This window comes from Ovis canadensis, chromosome 13 (assembly GCF_042477335.2).
Source record: "Ovis canadensis isolate MfBH-ARS-UI-01 breed Bighorn chromosome 13, ARS-UI_OviCan_v2, whole genome shotgun sequence".
NCBI lineage: Eukaryota > Metazoa > Chordata > Mammalia > Artiodactyla > Bovidae > Ovis > Ovis canadensis.
This window is the reverse complement of record NC_091257.1, coordinates 81,173,353-81,200,965: the sequence shown is the minus strand read 5'-3', so window position 1 is coordinate 81,200,965 and position 27,613 is coordinate 81,173,353. Positions and strand designations below refer to the sequence as shown.

At 43.3% G+C, this 27,613-nt stretch overlaps 1 protein-coding gene across 8 annotated transcripts; it reads left to right on the top strand.

Annotated features, from left to right (window-relative positions):
- Positions 1–6,491: 6,491 nt before the first annotated feature.
- DSN1 (DSN1 component of MIS12 kinetochore complex) lies at positions 6,492–22,920 on the top strand. Of its 8 annotated transcripts, none has more exons than XM_069548511.1 (11): positions 6,492–6,866; positions 8,618–8,660; positions 8,893–9,216; positions 11,137–11,210; positions 11,847–11,919; positions 13,767–13,854; positions 17,837–17,893; positions 18,395–18,469; positions 19,763–19,910; positions 21,090–21,177; positions 21,982–22,920. In XM_069548511.1, exons 2-11 carry the CDS (start codon positions 8,633–8,635, stop codon positions 22,083–22,085), a joined length of 1,059 nt encoding a protein of 352 aa, XP_069404612.1. In that variant the 5' UTR covers positions 6,492–6,866; positions 8,618–8,632; the 3' UTR covers positions 22,086–22,920. The 8 variants fall into 8 exon arrangements, with proteins under 8 accessions (XP_069404612.1, XP_069404611.1, XP_069404614.1 ...); XM_069548510.1 differs by having other exon boundaries at positions 17,834–17,893; XM_069548513.1 differs by having other exon boundaries at positions 6,501–6,866; positions 9,112–9,216; positions 17,834–17,893.
- The last annotated feature ends 4,693 nt before the right edge of the window (positions 22,921–27,613 follow it).

Sequence of the window (27,613 nt, the reverse complement as noted above, 5' to 3'; positions counted from 1 at the left end):
TCTTGGGCCCCACCTCACCCCAGAGGGCCAGGAATCTGCATATCTAACAAACTCCCAGAGAGATCCTAAATACCAGTGCCATGCCATTGATGTTCACAGCCTTGACCATTGTTGTTCAGTTGCTCAGTCATGTCCGACTCTGTGACCCCATAGACTGCAGCACGCCAGGCTTCCCTGTCCTTCACCATCTCCAATTAGGCCATCTTTTTTAAGCCCAATAACCACAGTGTTATATCTTTAGAAGAGCCTTGAGTTGAGAATTAGGGGACTTGGTCCTCAACCCAGCTCTGATTTGGGTTAATTATGCTGAGAATTTCCAAAAAGCAGCGGAGGCAATTTACAATCTTAGTCGTAAAGTTTCAGTAAAACAACAGAAGAAAAAAAAAAGTCAAACGGCAAGAGGAATTATCATTCCCCAAATCTATCTTCCCAGGTGGCACAGTGGGTAAAGAATTCTCCTGCCAACGCAGGAGACGCAGGATCTTCCTGGGTCAGGAAGATCCCCTGGAGGAGGAAATCGCAACCCACTCCAGTGTTCTTGCCTGGAAAATCCCATGGACAGAGGAGTGTTCAGGACTCCAGTCCTTGGGGTTGCACAGAGTTGGACAGAACTGAGTAAGCGCACGCGCGCACACACACACACTTATATCTACCTGACACACACACACACACACACACACTTGTATCTACCTGACGTGATTCCCATAATCCTGCAATTAAATTTTGCTCTGGAGTTTCCTGGCAGCTATGGTAAAAAGGGAAGCACATCACTTTCATGACTCTCATCATCCAGTCATGGGAAGTGACAACATTTGCCCCAGGAGGCAAACTCTTATGCTAATTTAGAGCATGTGTCCTTTCTTCAAAGGCCACTAAGTCAGTTGTGGTATGAACCTAAAATGCAAGGATGTTTTCCAGGTCACTATTTTAAAAATAATAATAAACTGCCACCGACTTGAATGACCTTGACCCCAGAGCATGTGGCTAGTCTGTGCCTCTGTTCCTCCAGCGTCAAAGTGGAAGAAATCCTACCTCACGTGGCGGTGCTGAGGACCAAATACAATACTGTGCCTGTGAGTCTACGTGGGAAAACGTAAGGTTCTACACTGATGTAAAGTGGTCTGATCACACTCATTGTCCCCTAATGCCCTCACTAGTCTTAGTGAGTAGGAAAGCTAATAAATTGGACCAACTCTCTCACTTTTAAAAAAATTGTGGCCCAAAATACATAATATAAAACTGACTGTTTTAGCCCTTTTAGCGGCTTTAAATACATTCACACAGTGATACAACCATCAGGACTATCCATTTCCAGAACTTTTTCATCACCCCAAACCGAAACTCTGTACCCACTAAACAGTAACTCCCCATCCTTCCCTCAGGCCCCTGATAACCTCTATTCTACTTCCTGTCTCTATGAATTTACCTATTCTAAGTATTCTAAGTGGAATCACACAATGTTGGTCCTTTTTTGTCAAAGCCCTCACTGTTTTGGATCAGGAATTGGGCCCAGAGAAGGGAATTCCTCACCCAAGGTCACACAGCAAACTGGAGGCAGAGTCAGGACCAGAATTCAGGTTTCCTGACTCCCAGCAGGTTCTGCATTCCTGGGGGTGAGTGAGACCCCACCTACCATTCCCTGATCTTGGTTGAACCCTGTCTTCTCTCTGGGCTCAGCCTATTTGCTTCCTACCACCCATCCATGCTTTATCACCTTCCTCCAAAGTCCCCCCTCCTTCTGCTTCCTCTTCTCTGACTGGTTCCCACCAGCAGACCTGGTGGCCCTGACCCATGGCCAGGTTTTCCTCTTCTGAGCCCCGGGCTTCTTTGTAGCACCCACCCACTTCAGCCCTCCCAGAATGGCCTCCTGTGGATTTCCTGGCCCCTCAGGCTCACATCCCCATCCTCCCGTGTCTGTGGTCTCCCAACTCCTGATGTTTGCTTTCAGATCTGATTGTGTTTCCTGGGTTTTGTTTTCTCACACTGAAGGGGGAAACTTTCCCCCATGCCTCAGGCTGGGCTTGGCCCAGTGACTGCCCCCAGCCCAGAAAGACATCCCCATCTCACCCTTACGTCCCATTTTCTTCCATCCACAGCCTCCCGACAGGACCCCGGCACTATCCACTGGGATTTGGTGGAGGTCACTGGGACCCCCATTTTGGCTTCCCCTATCCTGCCCAGTCCTGCATAGCCTTGTTTGTAAAGCAGATGCAGCCTGACCCTCCTCTCCCTGGCCATCTGTCCATCTGTCTGCCTGTCCATTTGACATCCCACCACCTTCTCTACCCTCCCCTGGATCTCTCTGCCTCTGAATAGCTTGCCCTGGTGGAACCTGTAGCCCACCCTGGCATTACCCCTTATCCCTTCTATAGTATTTTCAGTTTGCGAAGTCCATAGAGCCAAGAACCAAAGGGAACTGGTGACAAGGTGACCCCTTGCCCAGGGCTCCCCCTCCCCACCCTTCCCCGCACCCTCCTTGGACCCTCCTTTGTCTACCCCATCAGCCTTGCTCGCCTCCCTTCCTGCCCTTCACCAGCTCCCTGAACCCCAGGCGGTAAGGAAAGGAGCTCTGGTTTCCCCTAAGCATCCTTGAAGGGCCAAAGTCATCAAGGCCTGACCATCTTGTCTTTCTCCGCTCTATACCACTCGAACTGCTCCTGTGAAAAGGAACTTCAGCCAGGATTTTGGAGACCTGGCCCAGGTCTGGGCAGTTGTCCTAACTTCTCTGTGTTTGGTTGGTTGTATGATTTTACGATGATGATCCTTAGGGACCCCAGAGCACCCCTCGTGTTTTGGGGTCCTGCATCACCATCCTCTCTCCACTGGGCCCTGGTATCGTGGCTCCTCTCTCAGCTCTGCTACTGATCTCTGTGCCTTAGTTTACTTCTCTGCACAGGGGCCTCACCACGAGACTGTTCCCAGCAGCTTCCCAATTTGGCGCCTCTAAGGCAGGGCCTTGGCAGCTGTGGCCCAGCTCCCTGGTACTGTCTTCTTAGGGCACCAAGTTGCTGAGGATGAGATGCCTGGAGGTTCTCAAAGAAGCCAGAGCATCACCTGGGAACTTGACAGAAATGCAAAGTACTGGCCCCACTCAAGAACTACAAAACTAGAACTTTGGCGGGGGTAGGGGGAGGGCAGCAAGCTGGGGGTTTAAGAAGCTCTCCAAATGATTCTGATATACATAGGCGTTTACTGGCTGCCAATCTAAACCAGCAGATAGTGTGGCGTGGTGAAGGACCGAGGCTGGTCCTGACCAGGAACAAGTGAGAAACATCAAGCTCATCTGGATTTCTGAGGCTGGCAACCCTGGCCATCCCTACCCAAAGCAAAACACATCTGTGTTCTCCTCTTCCCAGAAACTGGGGGACTGGGAAAAGGCAGGCATTTTTCCTTTCCCTACCCCTGGCTTGGTTCCAGTTCTACCCACCTCTCCTACTTGTCTGGGTTTTACTAAAGGTTGTATAGGGTTGTGCCAGCCAGGCGGGGGTGGGCATCCTGTGGGGTGGGGGCAGGAGACAAACGACCCTGACCCTTTATCCCTTGGGAATCTCACCATAGGCTTATGGCTTCTTTTGAAAAGGGAAAGAAACTTAGGTTCTCAAAGAAAGACTCCTAAATCCCCAGCCAGCTCCTCCTCCTCCCACCTCCAGGGAGACCTTATAGACAGTGCCAAAAAGCAGTTCCTGCCCCTAGGGGCTGAGGGGAGAGAGCCAAAAGCTGTCCCTCAACCTGGCCCCCCATCCCGAACCCCCGCCAATACTGTGAAACCCCCTTCCTGACCATCCTGGTTTCCTTGTGTGGACCCTGAAGTCATGGGCCTAAGGGGTCCCCCAGGGAAAGGCCTTTGGGAAGGAAGGGACCAGGGGCATCCTTGGGCCAAACTCTCTGCCTCTCCTGTCCGCTCTTTCTCCTCTCTACTCCTTTCTTCAGAAGGCTCCTTCCCAGGAGGTATTGGGTGCTAGACAACCGTGGTCCAGTCTGCCAGCTCTCCTTCCCTCCCATGTCTTATTTCAGACATGAGAATAACTGTACAGTGTAAACTTACAAAGGGTTTTTAATGGTTGTAGATTGGAAATAAAGTATGTCATATGAACAGTTTCCATGGACTTGGCTTCTCTGATTTCTCACGTGAGGTGGGTGCGGTCCCCAGCAGATTTGAACTTGACTCAACCCCACACCCAGTTGCCTGGGAAGGAGGGAATCCTGGGAATGCCACAGCCAGCTGGCTGGTCTGGGGTCACTTGGGAGGAACCACCAGGGGCTCCTAGCTACTGACTGCTGACACCTCAGAGTCTCCCATGAAGGGTGGTAAGGCCACAGAGAAACACATGCAGTCATCAAAAATGGAATTGAAACTTTCTACAGAAGACTGTCAAATATTTATCACAAAAAAAGGACATGGGTTAATTATCTATTATAGTATAACTAATTATCCCCAAACATTTATTATATCACAGATGCAGTGGGTCAGGGATTCAAGAGCTAAGTTGTTCTGACTCAGGGTCTCCTGAAGGTGCAGTCAAATGTCAAATCAGGCAGCAATCATGTGAAGGCATGATTGGGGCTGGAAGATCCATTCCCAAGGTGGGTTACTCATGCCTGGCAAGTGAGGGTGGGCAGGAGGCCTCAGTTCCTCCCCATGTGGACCTCTCCCTAGGGCTGTTTGAGTATCCTCACAACATGGCAGTTGGCTTCCCTAGAGCAAGTGATATGGGAAAGCAGGAGAGGTCACAATGTCTTTTATGCCTTGAGCCTTGAAAAATCATACACTATCATCTCTGCAGTATCTAGTTATAAGATTAGCCCTATTCCTTTTGGAAGAGAACTATACATACAAGGGCATGAACAGCAGAAAGTGGAGGTCATTGGGGACCATCTTAGAAGCCAGCAACCACATGAAAATAATTTTTTGTGTGTGTGGAATGTTAGTTCTCAGACCAGGGATTGAACATTGGCCCTCAGCAGTGAGAGCATGGAGTCCTAACCACTAGATCATCAAGGAATTCCAGATCTCTTTTTTGAGGGTCTAATAACAGCCAGGCCTGGGCTGGGCATTGAGGATAACAATATATGAATCTGAAAAATAGGAAAGCAAATGTCAATGGCCAAGGGGTGGTCAGGGAGTCGGAGGGATCAGGAAACGCTGCAATGATTCCTAAGGTTGAGATGTTCACAGATAAAGGAGATGGTGATGTGTTGCAAGCAGGAGATGGAGACAATATGTTTCAGGAAGACGGAACAGCATGTAGAAAGCCTATTAGAAAGAAAGGAGAGCAGGATCAGGGAACTGAAAGAGATCATTGGTGTGGGGTGATGAAAGAGGCTGGGTGACATCACACAGTGCCTTATGAGGGAAGGAATGTCCACATCCTGTGGACAATAGCGAGTCATGGAAGAAGTGAAAGCAGGGAAAGGACCTAGAGGATGTACTGGTTCTGGATTCCATGAGGCAACATACTTGCCCACCATGCAAGGAGTTGAAGGAGTGGGGTGGGAAGAGAAGGAACTGGGCTCCAGAAAGTGATACTCGGGGAACAGAGAGCAAATTTCTGCTTCAGACATCTGTTGGGAGTCAACATGCTAGAACTACACGTTGGAAATTTCAGGAAGGCAGATTTCTGCCTACCACCAGAACACTTTTCCAGGGACCACAGCTGCTATGGAAAGATGACCACAGTCACATTCCAGCTGTGGCTCATTAACCAGTTTTTGTGGACTGCTTGTGATTCAACACTTGCGGAGATTTCAGATGCCGAAGGCCTGCACGTGCAAGCTGACACTCTGATGGCATCATGCTGGGTGCTGAAGCAGCAGCATGCTATCTGGGAGCCCCAAAGCCAGCAATGGACAGTGTGCCAGGCACAGGCTAGGCTCCCAGAAGCACAGAAAGGGCATCTGCTTTCCCGCCTGGGGCCTCAGAGAAGGCTTGCACTGGATCCTCAACTGAGGCTTAAAATTGGAGAATTCTGCCAAGAATAATCAGGGAAGGGCTTCTCAGGCCAAGCAAAGGAGCAGAAGCAATGGGGGTGATGAGAAGAGTGGCAAGCAATTTGGGGAGGGGGAGGTCTGCAATGAGGTTGTAAAAGGAGAGATCCTGAACTTTTCCAGGTGTTGAAGGGGACACAAAAAGAGGGAATATGCTACAGGAGAACTGGAAAAACTGGTCCCAGTCTGCCCTGGGAGAGTCATGGTCCACAATTTTAGAGTTAAGACAAATGGAGAGAGGGATTGTGGCCTAGCGACCGGACAGGGCATCACTGCCCACTCGCTAATGAATTCCTTTGGCAAGTACCTTTCTGGGCCTCTGCTCCCTCATCTTGGAAAGGTTCTGGGCATGTCAGGCGCAAAGAATACGACGATGTAATGGTACCTAGTCAGGGGCCCCTTGGGCGTGCCGTCGTTGGGAAGGTGGTAACTTAGCCAATATTCGGCGGGGAAGAACTTGTACAAACCGGGCGGGGCCGCCAAGTCTCCAACATCGGTTTGCGCATGCGCCTCGCGGAAGCGGCGTTGTGCGCAGGCGCGAGACCGGGAGCCCACCGCCCGCGCATGCGTCGTTAGGCGGCGGGAGTTTTCTAAGGGGCGGCTCTGGCGCTGCCGGAAGGTAATGTAGCGGTCCTAGAGTTGGAAGGAGCAGCGGACTTGGTGCAGCGCGTCCAGGGGTAACCTGGTGTCTCGGAGAGAGTCACCTGCGGCCTTGTGTTTCGGAGACGGAGGCTCTGGGTTGGACAGGCGTCTCTCTGAGGTGAAAAAGTCTCAGGCCTGTTCCCGGACGAGGCCTCCCTCACCCCCGCACCAGCCTCTTTGGGGTCAGACAACTCGACTCAGCCCACACCCTGCCTGCCCGTCGTCACCCCCGAAACCGGGTAAGAGGAGACCCGGGGGCCAGCGGCGCCTCTCGCTCGGGACCTGTTTGCAGAGCCCGTGGTCTAGACGTCACTGTTGGTGGAAGGTTGAAAGCGGGGTGGAGGTGGGTCACACAGGCCAGGCTTCGAATTTCCCTCTTCTCCAGGCTGGCTGCCTAACAAATTTGGGTGTTTTTTTTAGCCCCTCTGAATCTCAGTTCGACTAACTGCGGCGTGAAACTGTTGATGGTACTTCCAGAGCTGTGGCAATGATTAAATGGCGCAGTAATGCACATACAGTTTTTCCATACAGACACAGGTCCTGGCATGTAATGAGCCCTTAAAAGGTGTCAGTGGTTGCTGTTAAGTAACCAGACTTTCATCTGAATGATACAGCCATAACTGTGGTGATTTAGATCCTTGATCCTACTACGTCTCGTTATTCTCTTACTTTTTCCACGTTGTCCCTTCACATATATTTATTTTTCTTTACTAAGCACTCCCCCCACCCCGTATGGATTTTTACTGGTGGTGGAGGGAGAGGCTTGGTCGTGTCCCTGCCCTTTTCCAGTCAGTTACTTGTCTGTGACAGGCACTAGAAATACAGTCTGTAAAAAAAATAAAATAAAATAAAAAAGAAAAGAAAGAAAGACAGTCTGGCCCCGGGAGACATGTAAACAGACTTTACAACCAGTGCCAGGGAGGCCCAGGGGTGGAGCTGCCAACTCTGCCAAAGAGACGTGGCATGAAAGCCTCACACTTGAGCTCGATTGGAAGGAAGAATAAGTTATAAGGCAATGTGTACAAAGATTCAGAAGTGGTGCGTGGAAAGTGAAGAGTTTTCTGGGTGGATGGTGGTGATGGTAGCCAGCAATGTAGATGTACTTAATGTCACTGAACTGTACACTTAAAAATGATTAAGATGGTATGTTTTATATTGTGCATGTTTCAGCACAATTAAAAACAAAACAGAAACTTAAAAAAAAAGTGGTGCCTGGAATGGGAGTAGCAGGAGAAAGCAGGAGTAGGTACTAGTTAGGACTAGCTTCTGGAAGGTGTTCAGTATACTGGAGGAATCTGCTGCTGTCTAAAGAATGGATTGGAGGGAATTACCCAGCAGACCAGTGGTTAGGACTCCGAGCTTTCACTGCAAGGGCCAGAGTTCAGTCCCTGGCTGGGAAACTAAAATCCCACACGCTGCTCAAAAAAAATAAAGAATGAATGGATTGGAGAGGAACAATGCTGCATGTAGGAAAAGCTCGTGGGGCGGCTGTTCGATTCTTGGGGGAAGTGGGGAAGAGGGATAGAAACTATGAGATCTGAACTAAATAGATAGCTGGAAGTTGGAAGAGTTTTAGGGATCATTGGAAGTAGAATGGACAGGGCTTTAAATCTGCAGAATTAATAAGTAAAGTTCATGTTTTGAAGACCATGTAGGTCATAATGCCATTGATTGAGTTATGCAGTTAAGCCCTTGTTAAACACAAAATAATTGGGAACTAAGAGGGGTATATGTTAAGGAAGATAAGATTATTTCTAGTGATAAATTCTGTAGAAATTCAGAACAGGAGGTGATGAGCCCTGCCGATGTCCTGTGGAAGAGATGTGGAAGGGAGGTTGGGCTGGGCCTTGTCAGGCAGGTAGAATTTCATGGGGCAAAAAGGGGCGGTTCAAAGAGACGAGAAAACACAAGGCTGATTCTGGGGGAGTAAAGCCCCAGCAAGACTGGGACTGAAATGTGGAGAACAGATTACTTCATTTTCCTGTTTCAGGGTTCTCACCTCAGGATGACTTCTAGACCGGAGATAGTAGAAGGTGAGTATTGTTGTGAAGTTCGGTACCTTCTTGCCTTGGGTTTAGGTTCATGAGCTTTACCTAAATACCTCCCTGGCTCTTGGTGGATTTGAAATCACTTATTTATGTATTTGCAGAGATGCTTCCTCAATGTTTCCATGACCTGGGGCATATGTTTCCTTTTGCCACTTTTTTTGCACAGATTCTTAGTTGTGATGGGTTTGATTCTGTATTTTGACTTTTTTATAACAAGTGCTAGGAGAGGAACCAGTGGCATCTAAGACTCATGATCATCAACTGGAATCAGATCCCAACCCTGTGGAAGTGTGTAATAAATCGTCCACCTCCCAGAAGATGACTGAACGTGTTTCAAAGGACCGAATCCACCTTGGCCGTAGCCCCCGAAAAGGGGAAAGTGGTGATCTCAGCCACCAGGAAGAACTTGAATCCAGGTCCCTTCATTTGTCCCCAGAGCAGTCTGCTTGTCATCAAGACAGGAGGCAGTCCTGGCGGCGAGCAAGTATGAAGGACACAAACCGGCGGAAGTCACTGCCTCCCTTTCATCAGGGCATCACAGGTGGGGTGCTATGTGCATAAGACTGGAGCTCCAGCTCAGATAAGAGGCAGCGAGGTATGGCAGGAAGTTAGGCTTGACTTGGCTACTTACTAGCTATGTGACTGAACAGATGACTTCACCTCTCTGAGCTTCAGTTTCCTCATCTGTAGGAGTATTCTCAGATTATAAGTACTGATGTCAAACACCTAGTAAGTATTCAGTATCACTGCTGTTTCTATCATGTTATTAGCTACCCATTGTAATCTATACCATGGACAGAAAATCTGATTTACAGTTGTTCAGCATTCACCTTTGCTAAGTGAATGTTCAGCATTCACATTGGCTAGAAGTAAAGATTTCCTCTGGCTTTCTTTCTCGTATCCTAAAGTAGAATAGAAGGTGGATGGGTTGCTACCTGATTTTAGGTTTTATAACTGAAAATATCTCAGATGGAAGAACCCATAAAAATATCTAGGGTGAAAACCTAGTTTTGAGACATGGTGTATTTGAATATGATTTTGTGTAAATTATTATATAATAGCATCTCAGGAAGCACTGAAGTACAAGATTTAATGTGGAAAGTAGCACATTTCAGGAAGAACTTAACTAGCTGTGTGACCTTGAACAATTTAACCTTCTTTGCTTTACGGTCCTCATCAGTAAATGGGGTGAAATAATACCTATTTTACAAGACTGAGAATTAAATGAGTTGATATATAACATAGTACTTAGCACATAATAAATAAATATAGCTCGTTTTAAGTTATCATGATTAAAGATATTACTTCACTTCCTGAAGGTCTGATGTTTAGAAGGAAATCTACCTAAAAACAGCCATGTAGCATATCAGAAAATTGCTACCATGGTTATGCTTGTATACTTCCTCCACTGATGTGCCAAGAAATTTCAGTTTCCTAAGGTTACCCTAATTATGTTCATCTATTTTCCAGAGCATGTGGACCTAAAATTCTGTGTAATAAAAAATTACTGACATATAGGATTTGTTATTTTCTGGTTATTCCCGGCCACTTCCCAGGTTTCTTTGGTTATAGGCAAAGGTATCTTATTTTTCATGACTAAAAGTGAGAAGAAGTAATCAAGAGAGGGCGCAAAAGAACTTAAAAACCGCCAGCTGAGACTGGAGGGCTAAAAGACATGTATCTCTCCTAATTCTCAAAGCAAATTTCCTTTGCTGTATAAGAATTGATGTTTTTAAATGGACATAATTGGGAAAAGCAGTATCTACATCTTTTATTGATAGCTGTTTGAGGATTCAGTGGCATAATTACATAAAGTGCCTGTTTAGTTCAGGCTGATGCACTGTGTGACCTTGGGCAAGTTGCCCAGCATCTAACCTTTGTTAAATGGTTAGGCTAATAAATCACTTGCCTCAAGTGAGGGTGAAGGTTAGAATTTAATAAAATTCTTTTTAGATAGTCTATGTTCAACGAATTTACTATTAATGTTATTGTCTCTGGCTTCAAACAAGCATCCCCCCTCTGAGCTTCAGTTTCCCCATCTGTAAAGTGGAACTCATAGTTTATAGGAAGAGTCTTAAGACACTATTTAAAGCACACTGCAATGGCTATCACAAAAATTCTGAAATATTCCCATCTCCTTTCTTCAAATGGTGAATGTAAAACACAAAGAGAAGTTAAATTATTTATTTTAATCTGTTTTATTTAGCAAGACGATTTTAAGGTAATACATGAAAGGTTCTTTTAACTCTTTAAATTTAGGATGCACAGATAGGTAAATTTCATTCTCTGGTGATCTTGAACAAATTAGATGTAAGAAGACAGATTAGAGAAGACTGCTTGGGTTTTCTTACCTTAAGTTAGGCTGCATCAAGAGGGAGGGAATTTTTCAGGTTTTTTTGTTTTTCGCTTTGCTAACTGTATAAGTGTCCAGCTCTTTGAATATGGTAATATTGTATGTTAGAGCTCTGCAGATCCATCAGTGTCGACCTAACAGAAAGCAAACGGCTGAGCTCTCTCCTCCTTTCCAGTTTCCAGGTGAGAGTCAAGTCTCAGGATTGGGAGTGTTTTCTTTTTCTTTCCTTTTTTGTTTTAAACTGTTACTGTGACATCCTCAAAGACACGTCAGGACTGTGTGATTAATCAGTAAAGAGTAAAAGGTGTTTCTCTGTAGTGAGATTAATTTAAAAGCCAGATTTAATCCCAGAAGTTTTGTTTCTGGATCAGGCTCTACCAGTGCCATTGATGCTGCTGTGGCTAACTGAGCAGTTAAGAGAGTTCCCCTGTCTAGTATATTTTGCTCATTAGCAGCAAATGATGGGACTTTAAGGTGGGTGGAGGTCATACCTAAGTTTAAGCAGACATTTGAGATCTGGCTGCTCTCTAAATTGGAATTATATGACTAACTGGTGATTGCATCAGTGTAGATAAGCAAGTCATTTTTGTGAATTAAATGACCATTTTTTCCCCTGAATCAAAAATCACATCACGTAGTCTAGGAACAAATAATTTTTTCCTTACCTTTTTATTTTCTTGTTTTGTTTATATGAAAAATCTTAGGTGTAGAATTAAATCATGCTTACTTACATTTATTAAATGTCCTAAGATTACATGAATTCAGAATTGGCCTGGCAAATCTTAGTTGTTGTACTGAAAATGCTTTTCTTTATTTAGTTCTCTGTTCAGAAACTTGAGCCTTTCCTAAGGGGAACTGAGGGCTTCAGTCTTGAAAGTTTCAGAGCCAAAGGTAAGTTGCTAAGACCAGACACTCGAGCTTTGACCTTGGTCTGTACCTTCTTTTAGGGTTGGATGAAACCTCTCTCTCGGGGTCGCTACTTACAGGAGCTGCTACCTTACACAACCAGGCCTCCTCCAATTTTGGGGGGAACTTCATTAAAAAAGATACGAATATGTGCTTATGAAGTTTAGAAGGTCTAAAAGTAAGCCTCTCTTGCCCCATGACCCCCAGTCTCAGCTCCTCTCCTCCCAGAGGCAACCATGGCCACCAGCTTCTTGGGTATCTTTGCAAATTTATTGCATTTCTAAACATTTATACCTTAAAATCAAATGAATAATCCTCTCTACACACTGTTCTTAATCTTGTTTGTTGTTTTTTAAAACCTTAATTTATCTTGCAGATAGTTCTTTATCACACTGATAAAGCTGTCTTGATATTTTAGCAGCTACATGATGCTCTATTTTATAAATGTACCATATTTCATTTAAATGGTTCTTTATTGATGGGCTTTTAGGTTTGTTGTCAGTCTTTTGTTGTTACAGTGAATGGATAATGAATACCTTTTTATACAAGCCTCTTAGCACATATTCAAGTAAAAATAAGATATATTAGAATTAACTAGTATAAATATACTGTAACTAAAAGTTTAGATTTTTTTATTACTTGGTAGGTATTATTTAAAGGTCTTTTGGGGGTTTTAATCTGTGTTTCTTTTTCTTTCCTGGAGAAGGAAATGGCAACCCACTCTAGTACTACTGCCTGGAAAATCCCATGGACAGAGGAGCTTGGTAGGCTACAGTCCATGGAGTCGAAAAGAGTCGGACACGACTGAGCGACTTCACTTCACTTCACCTCACTTCACCTCACTTCTTTTTCTTTTGAAGAGGATAATATTTTTTCGTATTTTTAGAGGAGAGCCATTTGTACTTTATATTCTGTGTATTGTCTCTCCATATCCTTTGTTCATTTCTTAAAATTGAGATATTGCCTCTTTTATGGGCTTCCCTGGTGGCTCAGATGGTAACATGTCTGCCTCCAATGCGGGAGACCTGGGTTCAGTTCCTGGGTTGGGAAGATCCCTTGGAGAAGGAAATGGCAGTCCACTCCAGCACTCTTGCCTGGAATTTTGCGGACACTCTTTGTGTTAAGGAAATTAGCTTTTGTCTGTGACATAAGTTACAAATATTCTTCCCTGGGAGTCAATTTTCAGCTTTCTAGGAAGTAGCTATTCTCCTTACAATGTAATTATGCAATCATCCAGGCCAGAAATAAAAGACCTAGAAAATACATGAAGTCAGACTTACTTGCCAGTTAAAGCTGTTTATCTCAGAACTGCACTATTGCTGTAATTAGGTTAGACATGTCCAGGTTTATTTTGATAGCTATTTAACATATCTTTTCCCGTCTGCATTCCTCACCTGAATATAATTGTGAACTCTTTAAGCAGAGACCTGTTTTTACCTTATGCCCATCATTTTTTAATTTGCTGCTAGCATTTCTGACTTCTGTAATAAGTTTTTTCACCTAATGCCAGCAGATCAGATCTCTTGAAAGAGTGAATTGTCAATGCAGATACATTTTTCTAATACATCTTTTAACCTGCTGCTTCGTCAGTTGTGTGAAAAACACTATTATAAATGTTATAAAGAGTTGTCTTCCATTTTATCTGTACCTACCCAAAGAAAAAAGGTAAAATCTTCCCGCATGTTTATATCACTTTTTTGAATGGGTGAGAGGGCCAGAATGTAACAGGTGGCCCTAGAGCTGAGACCACCATACGTATATTACATCTTTGTCAGCAGCTCACTGTGAAAAGTATTCTCTTTTTTTTTATAACATAATTTTATTCTCTGTAGTGTCTTCCCTTTCTGAAGAGTTGAAACATTTTGCAGACAGATTGGAAAGTAATGGAACACTACAAAAATGTTTTGAAGATTCAGAAGGGTAAGAACAGTTCCCTTTCTCTCCAAAATTATAGTTGAATAAGAACTTTTTATTTTTTAACTTTTTACATTGAAGTATAGTTAATTTATAGTGTTGTGTTAATTTCTAGTGTACATCAGAGTAATTCAGTTATATGTGTGTGTTTGTGTATACTTCAGTTCATATTTGTATCATATTTTAGATCCCACAAATAAGTGATATATGGAATTTGTCTTTCTTTGTCTGACTTAATCTGTTAGTATAATCTCTATCTAGGTCCATCCATGTTGCTGCAAATGGCATTATTTTGTTCTGTTTTATGGCTGAGTAATATTCCTCTGTGTGTGTTTGTACACACATACATCACATCTTTTATCTGTTCATCTGTTGATGGACATTTAGGTTGCTTCTATGTCTTGGCTATTGTAAATAGTGCTGCTGTGAATGTTGGGGTACATGTATCTTTTTTAATTCAGTTCAGTCATTCAGTCGTGTCCGACAATTTGTGACCCCATGAACCACAGCACGCCAGGCCTCCCTATCCATCACCAACTGCCGGAGTCTACCCAAACCCATGTCCATTGAGTCAGTGATGCCATCTAACCGTCTCATCCTCTGTCGTCCCCTTCTCCTCCTGCCCTCAGTCTTTCCCAGCATCAGAGTCTTAACAAATGAGTCAGCTCTTCATATTAGGTGGCCAAAGTATTGAATTTTTAGCTTCAACATCAGTCCTTCCAATGAACACCCAGGACTGATCTCCTTTAGGATGGACTGGTTGGATCTCCTTGCAGTCCAAGAGACTCTCAAGAGTCTTCTCCAACACCACAGTTCAAAAGCATCAATTCTTTGGGGCTCAGCCTTCTTTATAGTCCAACTCTCACATCCATATGTGACTACTGGAATTGACAAAGTAATGTCTCTGCTTTTTAATATGCTGTCTAGGTTAGTCTTAACTTTCCTCCAAGGAGTAAGCGTCTTTTAATTTCATGGCTGCAGTCACCATCTGCAGTGATTTTGGAGCCCCCCAAAATAAAGTCAGCCACTTTCCACTGTTTCCCCATCTATTTGCCATGAAATGATGGGACCGGATGCCATGATCTTCGTTTTCTGAATGTTGAGCTTTAAGCCAACTTTTTCACTCTACTCTTTCACTTTCATCAAGAGGCTCTTTAGTTCTTCACTTTCTGCTATAAGGGTGGTGTCATCTGCGTATCTGAGGTTATTGATATTTCTCCCAGCAATCTTGATTCCAGCTTGTGCTTCCTCCAGCCCAGTGTTTCTCATGATGTACTCTGCATATAAGTTAAACAAGCAGGGTGACAATATATAGCCTTGACGTACTCATTTTCCTATTTGGAACCAGTCTGTTGTTCCATGTCGAGTTCTAACTGTTGCTTCCTGACTTTCATACAGGTTTCTGAAGAGGCAGGTCAGGTGGTCTGGTATTCCCATCTCTTTCAGAATTTTCCACAGTTTATTGTGACCCGCACAGTCAAAGGCTTTGGCATAGTCAATAAAGCAGAAATAGATGTTTTTCTGATGCTCGCTTGCTTTTTCGATAATCCAGTGGATGTTGGCAATTTGATCTCTGGTTCCTAGGCCTTTTCGAAAACCAGCTTGAACATCTGGAAGTTCATGGTTCACGTATTGTTGAAGCCTGGCTTAGAGAATTTTGAGCGTTACTTTACTAGCATGTGGGAGGAGTGCAATTGTGCAGTAATTTGAGCATTCTTTGGCATTGCCTTTCTTTGAGATTGGAATGAAAACTGACCTTTTCTAGTCCTGTGGCCACTGCTGAGTTTTCCAAATTTGCTGACATATTGAGTGAGCACTTTCAGAGCATCATCTTTTTGAATTAGTTCTTGTCTTTTCCGAATACATGCCCAGTAGTTAGGTTGCTGGGTCCTATGGTAAGTCTATTTTTACTTTTTTAAGGAACTTTCTTAGTGTTTTCCATAGTGTCTGCACCAGTTTACCCTTCCAACAACAGTGTTAGGAAGGTTTCCATTTTTTCTACACACTGTCCAGCATTTATTATTTGTAGACTTTTTCACGATGGCTGTTTCTGATGGGTATAAGGTGATACCTCATTGTAGTTTTTACATATAATTTTATTTGCTTATTTACTTAATGTTTGGCTGTGCTGTGTCTTTGTTGCTGCGTGATTTTTTTCTCTAGTTGCAGTGAGCAGGGGCTACTCTCTAGCCACTGTACATGGGCTTCTCGTGGTGGTGGCCACTCTTGTTGCAGAGCACAGGCTCCGGGTGCACAGGCTTCAGAAGTTGCAGTGCGTGGGCTTATTAGTTTCGGTTCTCAGGCTCTGTAGCATAGGCTCAGTAGTTGTGGCGCCTGGGCTTAGTTGCTCCGAGGCATGTAGGATATTCCTGGATCAGGGATTGAACCCATGTCTCCTGCATTGGCAGGTGGATTCTTTACCACGAAACATCAGGGAAGCCCCTCATTATAGTTTTGACTGCATTTCTCTAACAGTAATGTTGAGCATCTTCACATGCCTGTCGGCAGGCAATCCGTATGGCTTCTTTGGAGAAATAAGACTTAATTAGACAGTTGTTCATTCACTTATCAAACATTTATCCAGCATCTTCTATGTACCATGCTCTTCTGGAAGCTGGAGATATAGTGATAAATAATCAAACAAGATTTTTCTTCTTATTCATTGTAGTAAGAGAGACAGTCAAATTACTTAGAAAATAATGACTTCAGATTATAATCTGAATGATTTCAGTGATAATCTAATTGGGCAGGTAATATGATAGTGACTTGAAGCAGTGGGCAACTTAAGCTAGAGTGTTCAGAGAAGTCCTCTAATGATTTGCCGTTTGCACTGAGACCTGTAAGACCTGGATGGTGAGGAGGAACCAAATATGTGAAGATAAGACGAAAAGCATTCATATTTTTGCTAGCCATGCCAGTTGTAGATAAAGTCATGTTTTTAGCTGTTGGCCAGCAAGAATATTAAGAGAACGTTTACAGCCGCCACCGCTACCCGCCCCCAACTTCTTCCCCTGAAACTGGTAGTCCCTCAGCAGGGGCAACACCTAGCCCTCTCCCCATCCTGCAACAAATTACGTGACTTGATCTTACACTTTCAACTTCACAGAGGTCTGCCTTTCCATAGATCCTTAGTATTAACATTGCTCTTCAGGAAATGAACATTATGTTAGCTCGACATTGCTTCCCTTTTAACGCAGTGTATTTAAACCACAGACTGCTGTATTGCTGCTAGAGGTGATACAGGCTGTTTGTCACAGGCTTTGATAGAAAAACATAAAAGGTGACACAGCTGATTTGCCTTTGCCAGGTAGAGTACCAAGTACATCTGCAAAATTTTGGCATTTTCATCGCCTCCTGCTTTTCCATTAGAATCATTCGCCCTACTAGCCAAGCTGTTGGTTTTAGTAGAACATATCCAACTGAGTGCAAAGTGCACTTCAACTTAAGTGCAAAGACAGTTGTATGAAAAAGCTATTAAGGTTTTGATTAGTGGGAAGGCAAGAGGCTATATAAAAAAAAATGGTGGAAACAAACTTTGGAGATTGAAACCGGCAGATATTTTGAGACTGAGTGGCATTATATGGATAGAATAGATAAAGGGTAACAGTAGGAATCAAAGATAATGAGCTGGACAGAGCCAGAACACAGAGAACCTTAAGTGCCAGGTTAAGGAGTTTTGGCCTTTCTTCTGAATGTAGTGGAGAGTCACAGAATTTTTAAGAAACGAAAAATACAAAAGGAATATTTGAAGAGAGGTTAATTGGTTCACATGTGAATTCAAGTTGATGAAGGAAACAGACAATGAAGAGCCCAGTGAGAAAGCTAATACCTAGTGCAAAAGTGAATTCGAGTCCAAGACTAAATATTCGTTGAAAGATAAATTCTGAACATATTTTATTGCTGTTAAAATGATGTGAGACGTCCAATACTAAAAGCAAACACTCTTGGAAGATTTCTGTTAATCTCATAATCGTGTCTCTTCTAGAAGAGTATCAGATTTGGCTCTGGAAACATCAGTGGCTGAGATGAAGGAATATATAACAAAGTAAGTAAAAATGAGTGAACTTTTGTTGGGAAATTCTAAATTTGTCTGGGGGAAATAACCCAGGAAAAATGACTAGTAAACATCCTTTTCAGGGTGTCAGTATTAGAAAGCTGCACACTGGGATTTTATGAACTGTTGTCGTTTTGTCACTAAGTTGTGTCCGACTCTTTTTTTTTTGACCCCATGGACTGTAGCCCACTAGCCTTCTCTGACCATGGGATTTCTCAGGCAAAGGCACTGGAGTGGTTTATGGACTGTATCGATGGCCAGTTTCATAGAATGGAGTCTAGAGACTAAGGATGTGGATTTGATGTAAAGACTCATGTTTGATTTGATTAAGTTGATATTCTCTGACTTGGTCCTGCTTTCTAATCTTTTTTATTTTTTAATGACCTTTTTATTCACATCTTAGAATCAGAGTAGACACCTAATGTATGGTTGCCCTGAGTGATTCAGAATGAGATGATCAAAAGTTAACTGAATTTTTTCCTGCTTCTGTAGGTTTTCTTTAGAACGTCAGAGTTGGGATCAGCTCTTGCTGCGCTACCAGGAAGAGGCTGAAGAGATCCTATCAAGGTTAGATCTATGACAGGAAATAGGAAGGTTTTACCTTGTGATTTTTGATTGGATTTCAGTTCTGTTAGCACAAATTGAATGCTGAATCCAGTCTTACAGGCCAGTCAACTCATCAAATCTCTGTAGAGTATATATGAACAGTGTGACTGAAAAGGGAGAGTGAGGGGGCTGGGAAGGAAGAGTTATCACTATTTTCAGTCAAAGAACAGAACTGCCTCTGTTCTGTGCCCTTGGCTGCTGTTCCACATTCTGGGGGAGACAGGCATGTCTCTGCCCTGTACCTGGCAACCTGGGGCTGGTCTAGGAACAGTATCAAGGGACTTCAGAGAGCACATGGCCTTTGAAAAGCTGCGACTGTGGGAGGGAACCACAGCCAGGGCCCTCATGGAGACACAGGGGTGAAAGAGGTGATGGAAGTGGGTCTACAGGAGAGAGACAATCTTTGGGTCTTGAAGGCATAATAAAATGGGAAAGTGCTAGATTTTGGCTTCATTTTACTGTCCAAACCAGTGATTTTAAGCTTTTTTTCCCCAAACAGAACCTTAGCTAGAAACACAACTATAAAACATTAGCTAAAATAGTAATTGCGAAAGTGGCCTCCTAGTAGAGAGGCACCTTGAGCACAGTATGAGAAGCTTCCCTAATCCAAGCATTGATACCTATTACTTTCTTCACCCTTTAAATGCTCTATGTATGAAGACCAATAATGCATAAGATGGCAGTTTCAGAATAAACACTTTTGACGGGCCATAGTTTATATTAACAGGAAAGCTTCTGGAAGCAGACTGTCTCTGTTCAAATCCTAACTGCTCCTTAGTTTAGTGACCGTGGGCAGTCCACTTAATCTGAAGTTCCTCATTTGAAAATGGGATAATATTACTACCTACCTCATTGGTTTGTTATGTCTGAAGAGTCATCAGCAGTTTTCATAAACTCTCCATTATATTGAGTTATTTTAGATAATTGAAGTGGGCCAACATCTTTTTGGTAGAAGATCATAGACGTTAACTTCAGACTCTACCCCAGGACTAGTCCTTTTTGTAAATGGACCTTAATGTTAGATGGAGTCAACTAACCTTCTAGCATTTCCTGGAGTCCAGAGGTATAAAAATATTAACACTGGATAATTATCTCAGAATCTCCTGTTGTTAAGAGAGCCTATGCTCACCATGGGGTGGAAGAATATTAATTCAGGTTAGTAAAGCCTTTTAGGAAGTGTTTTCCCTAGGTAAATCTCTGCTATTTTCCCACAGAAAATTATTTGAAAGCTTTTTTGTTTTATTTTGTTTTTAGAGGATCAGCTGAAACCAAAAATACTGAAGTTGAAGTGGAACCTAGAATGTATGTCGGGTCTTCCCAGAGTGAAGTCCTTAATACAAAACCTGACTACCAGAAGATACTGCAGAACCAGACCAAAGTCTTTGATTGTATGGAGTTGGTGGTGAGTTGGGTCGTGTTTCTTTGGCTGAGTTATCCAGCTTTGATACCTTCCCATCCTTGTTAAAAGAGCTGGAGAACATGTGTAATTAGATAAGTATATTCAACTCTACCTTGAGGAAACATGGAGAGACAATGAAAGAAAAGAAACAAGTAAATGGTGATAAACGCTATTAAGTCAGGTGGAGGAAGAGAATGTGTTAGGAGCGCTTCAGTTTGCTATATAGAGGGATTGAAGGCCCTTCCTAGGTACCACCTTAATAAAGACTTGAAAGAAATGGGAAAGTGAGCCATGAGGACATTTTAAAGAATGTCAACCCCAATTTTTTTTTTTTTTTTGGCCAAAATACCATCTTAAACTTAAGGCATGAGGTTTCAAGTTGGACTTTTTTATTTGTTTCTGTTACTTTTATTTTGGTTGCACCACACAGTATGTGGGATCTTAGTTCCCTGACCAGGGATTGAACCTGTACCTCATGAATTGGAAGTACCGAGTCTTATCTACTGGGCCACCAGGGAAGTCCCTCAATCCAAGTATTAGGCTGGCCAAAAAGTTTGTTCAGGTCATATAAGAACTTACAAAGACCCAAATGAACTTTTTGGTCAGCCCAATATGAACAGGAAGCAGGTGGCATTTGATATAGGGTAAGGAGAGTCTGTTTACAAAGGGGCTGAGTATAAAGATGTGGGTATCAGTTATTCAAAAGTGAAGTGAAGTGATCTGGGGCTAAGAGGCAGCTGAGCTGTTCCTACTCCTCAGCTGGAGGGTGAAACAGTTACTGTGGTACCTGGCAGGGAGTTGTATGGTGGGCTGCTCTGAAAGAGCCATGGTCTTCAGTTGAGAGACACTAGTAACTCCAGATGACCCTTCCAGGAGCAGGCCCAGATAGAAATACCCTGAGCTCATTCAGCTCCTACTTGGCTTCCTCTTGGTCAAGCCCACCCAGAAGCCAGAGGACCTGGGATGCTGTTGAGGTTGTGCAGGTCAGTGTGCTCAGGAGTTAAAGCAGTGTGGAGAGGGGTGAGTATGGATGTGAAAGGGCAAACAAAATGTCTGGCATAAGCATTCCAGGTTGAAAGAGCAGCAAAAGCAAAGCTCCTGAGCAGGAGCTCGCCTGGTGTGTTTGAGGAGCTATGCAGAAGCCGTGCACCCTTCCAGTTCACAGTTGTCTGTTGTCTGCAGATGGACGAACTGCAAGGATCCGTGAAGCAGCTGCATGCCTTTATGGCCGAAAGTACCCAGTGCCTCCGGGAGGTGTCAGTACAGCTCGGTAAGCCTGTATTAAGGGGACCAGAGCTTGCACTGTTTTATATCTAATGGCCCTTCGGATGTACACTGCCCTTCAAAACATTTTAGGGGTCATTCGGATTGTAAAGGGAATGAGACTGATTTTCTCCTGTGACTTTGAGGGTGATTTTAGGTAGAGGAGTTGTGAGCATTGTTTGCATTGTGTGGGTACAAAGGCTTCCAAGGGTAAGGCCTGTATCTGGTGACTTTTATTTCCCCCTCACAATAACAGTTTCTATTGTGGGTACTCAAAGTTAATTGGAAATTTTTAGACAGGAGTACAGTAGACTGAGAATTAAATCTCCACTAACTGACAAACTGTATTGTTTGGGTAGATCCAGGACAAGAAATATCTATCCATTGCCTTTTTTCTCTTTTCATTCTTCAAGAATCTACCAAGTGACACTGACATTACTTAAAAAAAAAATAATATTTATTTATTTGGCTGTGCTGGGTGTTAGTCGCAACATGTGGGATCTTTAGTTGCAGGCTGTGAACTCTGTTGCATTTGTGATATGGTTCTCTTGACTAGGGATTGAACCAGGCCCCCTGCACTGGAGCACAGATTCTTAGTCACTGGATCACTGGGGAAGTCCCCATCAGATTGTATTGTGGTTGTAGTTGCAGCTGGCTTTCCTACCAGAGAGCCATCTCCTTGAGGGCAGATGCGCTCTTAAGTTGTCCTTCGAATACCCTTCAGGGTCTGGCACAGTATTCACACAGTAAGTTTTCAACAGTGGTATTTGAATTCAGTTGAAATGTATTTTTTGGTTCCTTTTCTCTGCAGGGAAGAGAAGCACTCAACAGTTAGATCCTTCACCAGCTCGAAAACTGCTCAAGCTTCAGTTACAGAAACAACCTAGCAGATATTGCTCTAAATCTTGTCAGTGACCTAATGCAGCTTTCCTGCCACAAGGTGCTCTAGAGGAGAGAAACCGGAAGAGTGCCCCAGTGCACAGCAGGCGGAGCTGTGACATCTGCCTTGTTGCCTTTGAAGATAACTGGCTGACTATAAAGCACTCTGATTTTTTTTCTTAAAATGGAATTTATGCATTTGAAAGAATGTCATATACAAGCTTTTTCCAAGAACAAGCAAAATGCTTGAGACTTTGCTTTGGAATGACGTTCAGAACTAGTAGCCCATTCTTTGAAATATCCTTTGTGATCAGAAATCTCCCTACTCTGAAGATGTTTTTGAAGTTTTGAAACAACCGAAAGTCATTCAGGACCAAATCCAGTAAGCATTTTAGAGGTCATTCTGGTTGTAAACAGAATGAGACTGATCTTCTGCTGTGACTTTGAGGGTGATGTTAGGTAGAGGAGTTGTGAGCATTGTTTGCATTGTATGGATACATGTATCTCCTTACAAGATTCCCAAATTGAAGGTAATAACACTCATTCTTTATATCCTGATGTCTATAATGTGTTTTAGCTTTTTTAGGGGGGCGTGCTACACCATGTGGCATGCAAGATCTTTGTTCCCCAACCAGGGATCAGGAAGGGGTTAAGTGTTTCTTTTTCATTGTTCTCCATATTTGTTAATGATTTGCATTTTAAGATTGCATGTTCTTAAAAGCTTTCCCTTATCCTCGTGTATGGAAAAAATGAAAAGGCAGGGAAGGCTTAGCAGAAAATAGGATTCTTTGTCAGGACCCAGAAGTGAACAGTAGCGTGAAGTTACACCTCAGTGTTAACAGCCAATAAAACACCAACTAATTTATTGTCAGTGTCTCTTATTTTCTGATCCTCCTAATAGAACAGAACCCAGTTCACTTAAATATGCAGTTATTAAGTCTTAAAGCTTGGACTATGCAACAGTTAGTGAGAGGTGATATATCCTAGCTTTTCCCTGTGTTCCTTATTGTTTAAAAAAAATTTTTTTTTAATTTTTTAGTTAATTTGGCTTTGCTGGGTCTTAGTTGCTGCACGTGAGATCTTTGATCTTCGTTGTGACCTTCAGGATATTTTTTTTTCTTAGTTGCAACATGTGAACTCTTAATTGCAGCCTGTAGGATCCAGTTGTAGGGATCAAATCCAGGACCCCCTGCCTTGGGAGCACTGTCTCTTAGCTGCTGGACTACCAGGGAAATCCCACATTCTTCAATCTTTCATACATTTACATAGCCCATGCTAAATGCTGTGCACAGTTCTCGGAACTGGGAAGACAGCAAAGAACAAAAACAGTCTTAGGACTTCTTTTCAGGATTCTCACAGTCTGTTGGGCACAGGGAACAAGAAGAAACCTCTTTTCCACAGAAGTAATATTTCAGTTGACTTGGGAAGGAGAAAGGAGTTAAATAGGGCAGTTATTTGAGGTAAAAGGAGCCACATTTTAAAGGCCTGAGGAGAGAGAATAAAACATTCTGGGATACTAAAAAGTAAAAAAGACTGGTTAAGCAGGAATGCTAAGTGCCAGTGTAAGAACCACCTGAGGAAAAGATAATTGAAAGTTACTGAGAGGTTTTGAGAGATGGATGGGATCAGAACTTTATTATTTTTAATTTATTTCTAATTGGAGGATAATTGCTTTACAATATTGTGTTGGTTTCTCCCATATATGAACATAAATCAGCCACGTATACCATATGTGTGGAAAATTCTGAAAGAGATGAGAATACCAGACCACCTGACCTGCCTCATGAGAAATCTGTATGCAGGTCAGGAAGCAACAGTTAGAACTGGACATGGAACAACAGACTGGTTTCAAATAGGAAAAGGAGTACGTCAAGGCTGTATATTGTCACCCTGCTTACTTAACTTACATGCAGAGTACATCATGAGAAACGCTGGACTGGAAGAAACACAAGCTGGAATCAAGATTGCCGGGAGAAATATCAATAACCTCAGATAAGCAGATGACACCACCCTTATGGCAGAAAGTGAAGAGGAGCTAAAAAGCCTCTTGATGAAAGTGAAAGAGGACAGTGAGAAAGTTGGCTTAAAGCTCAAAATTCAGAAAACGAAGATCATGGCATCCGGTCCAAACACTTCATGGCAAATAGATGGGGAAACAGTAGAAACAGTGTCAGACTTTATTTTTTGGGCTCCAAAATCACTGTGGATGATGACTGCAGCCATGAAATTAAAAGACGCTTACTCCTTGGAAGAAAAGTTATGACCAACCTAGATAGCATATTCAAAAGCGGAGACGTTACTTTGTCGACTAAGGTCCGTCTAGTCAAGGCTATGGTTTTTCCTGTGGTCATGTATGGCTGTGAGAGTTGGACTGTGAAGAAGGCTGAGCGCCGAAGAATTGATGCTTTTGAACTGTGGTGTTGGAGAATACTCTTGAGAGTCCCTTGGACTACAAGGAGATCCAACCAGTCCATTCTGAAGGAGATCAACCCTGGGATTTCTTTGGAAGGACACTGATGCTAAAGCTGAAGCTCCAGTACTTTGGCCACCTCATGTGAAGAGTTGACTCATTGGAAAAGACTCTGATGCTGGGAGAGATTGGGGGCAGAAGGAGAAGGGGACGACAGAGGATGAGATGGCTGGATGGCATCACGGACTCGATGGAGGTGGGTCTGAGTGAACTCCAGGAGATGGTGATGGACAGGGAGGCCTGGCGTGCTGTGATTCATGGGGTCGCAAAGAGTCGGACACGACTGAGCAACTGAACTGAATGATATGTATGTCCCCTCACTTTTGAAGAACTTTATTTTCAAAAACAGTTAGAACCAAGTAGGTGTGGATATTAGAGACCAGTTGTGCTCTTTAATAGTCTGCAGTGGTCAGGTGCAGAGTGACTGCCTGGGCTGGGAGTTAGCAGTGAGTGAGTAGGGGGCGTCATTCATAGTGTCTGGAACACAGCAGGCATGTCACCTCCATGTTAAAAGCCTAACTGCTACTTAGTGACTGAGAAAAAGTCATTTAACCTCTTATTTGTAAGATTGGGAGAATGATAGACTCTATAGCACAGGAATGCTATAAGAATTAGATTGACAAGTTAAAGAACAGTGGATGGGGGACTTCCCTGAGAGTCCAGTGACTAAGACTCCAAGCTCCCAGTGCAGAAGGCCCAGGTTCAATCCCTAGTCAGGGAACTAGATCCCACTTGCCGCAACTAGTTCAGTTCAGTTCAGTTGCTCAGTCGTGTCCGACTCTTTGCGACCCCATGAATTGCAGCATGCCAGGCCTCCCTGTCCATCACCATCTCCCGGAGTTCACTCAGACCCACGTCCATCGAGTCTGTGATGCCATCCAGCCATCTCATCCTGGGTCGTCCCCTTCTCCTCCTGCCCCCAATCCCTCCCAGCATCAGAGTTTTTTCCAGTGAGTCAACTCTTCACATGAGGTGGCCAACGTACTGGAGCTTCAGCTTTAGCATCATTCCTTCCAAAGAAATCCCAGGGTTGATCTCCTTCAGAATGGACTGGTTGTATCTCCTTGCAGTCCATGGGACTCTCAAGAGGCTTCTCCAACACCACAGTTCAAAAGCATCAATTCTTCGGCACTCACCCTTCTTCACAGTCCAACTCTCACAGCCATACATGACCACAGGAAAAACCATAGCCTTGACTAGACGGACCTTAGTTGGCAAAGTAATGTCTCCGCTTTTGAATATGCTATCTAGGTTGGTCATAACTTTTCTTCCAAGGAGTAAGCGTCTTTTAATTTCATGGCTGCAGTCATCATCCACAGTGATTTTGGAGCCCAAAAAATAAAGTCTGACACTGTTTCTACTGTTTCCCCATCTATTTCCCATGAAGTGATGGGACCGGATGCCATGATCTTTGTTTTCTGAATGTTGAGCTTTAAGCCAACTTTTCACTCTCCTGTTTCACTTTCATCAAGAGGCTTTTTAGCTCCTCTTCACTTTCTGCCATAAGGGTGGTGTCATCTGCATATCTGAGGTTATTGATAATTCTCCCAGCAATCTTGATTCCAGCTTGTGTTTCTTCCAGTCCAGCGTTTCTCATGATGTACTCTGCATATAAGTTAAATAAGCAGGGTGAAAATATACAGCCTTGACGTACTCGTTTTCCTATTTGGAACCAGTCTGTTGTTCCATGTCCAGTTCTATCTGTTGCTTCCTGACCTGCATACAGATTTCTCAAAAGGCAGGTTAGGTGGCCTAGTATTCCCATCTCAGAATTTTCCACAGTTTATTGTGATCCACACAGTCAAAGGCTTTGGCATAGGAAATAAAGCAGAAATAGATGTTTTTCTGGAACTCTCTTGCTTTTTCTATGATCCAGCGGATGTTGGCAATTTGATCTCTGGTTCCTCTGCCTTTTCTGAAACCAGCTTGAACATCAGGGAGTTCACGGTTCACATTGCTGAAGCCTGGCTTGGAGAATTTTGAGCATTACTTTACTAGCATGTGAGATGAGTGCAGTTGTGTGGTAAGAGCCTAAAAAATAAAAGAATGTGGATGCAGGAAGGTAAAAACTCCAACTGGGTAGATAATGAGCAGTTAATTAAATGGGAAAATTCTCAGTTAAATTTGGCATACCAAACATTTCAACTAGATTGTTGGATATACAGGTAGAAAATTGGGTAGGAAAACCTAGACTAGGGGTAAAATTTGGAAGTTAACAATAACCTAGTTATTAAAGCCTTAAGAATAAGATAATGTTGTCCAGAGGAGAGCATGAAGGGAAACTGGACGGCCCCAAGGAAGCTTTTAAAAATCAGAGGAGTGGTGTTTAATTGCCACTCTTTCAGAAGCAGAATAATATAGTGGAAAGAGTGTAGTTTGGAGTGAATCTTCATCCTTATCCTCAATTTCCTTTCTGTGAAATGGGGAGAGGACACCTCTCTCCAAAGGTGATTGTACCTCCCCCCCCCCCCCATTTTATTTAGTACACTGTATTACATTTTTAAAACGTATTTATTTGTGATTGTATTGGTTCTTCCTTTGCAGCATGTGGGTTCCAGAGCACATGGACCTGTAGTTGTGGCATGCAGTCCACGTGGCATCTGGGATCCTAGTTCCCTAGTCAGGGATCAATCCCAAGTCTCCTGCATTGGAAAGTGGATTCTTAAGCACTGGGCCACCAGGGAAGTCCTTAGTGTTTTGGAAGTTTTGTTTATAAGAATTAAGAAGTGTCTTTGTATCTCTAATAACCATACAAAATAGAGCACAGAAAAAGAATAAGATCTGAGCATTCTATATACATACACACCACAACTTGAGATTGCCTCTTTTGTTTTTTTTTTTCATTATAGTTGAACTCAGGCATGGAGGGGCTTAATAATCCAACCAAGAACATAAAGATAGGAGTGGAGGGTCAACTAGAACCCATGTAGCATTCAGGAAATGTTAACTAACACAATAATTAGTAAAAGCTGTGCCCAGGTACTAGTTTTTTCTCCCCCCAAGTTTGGTTCAGGAATTGTACTTGGTGAATGCTACAGATAGTTGGAGCCTTAGAGATGTTTGGTAATATTCTTCCTTTTGCCCTACTTTAGTT

What these genes read in the sequence shown, in the direction of transcription:
- DSN1 (XM_069548508.1), top strand. Translation starts at nt 8,582, where the DNA reads ATGTGGAGAACAGATTACTTCATTTTCCTGTTTCAGGGTTCTCACCTC. An exon ending in TCCTCCTTTCCAGTTTCCAG is followed by an intron (nt 11,211 to 11,846) that starts GTGAGAGTCAAG and finishes TTCTTTATTTAG; the next exon opens with TTCTCTGTTCAGAAACTTGA. An exon ending in GGAGGTGTCAGTACAGCTCG is followed by an intron (nt 21,178 to 21,981) that starts GTAAGCCTGTAT and finishes TTTTCTCTGCAG; the next exon opens with GGAAGAGAAGCACTCAACAG.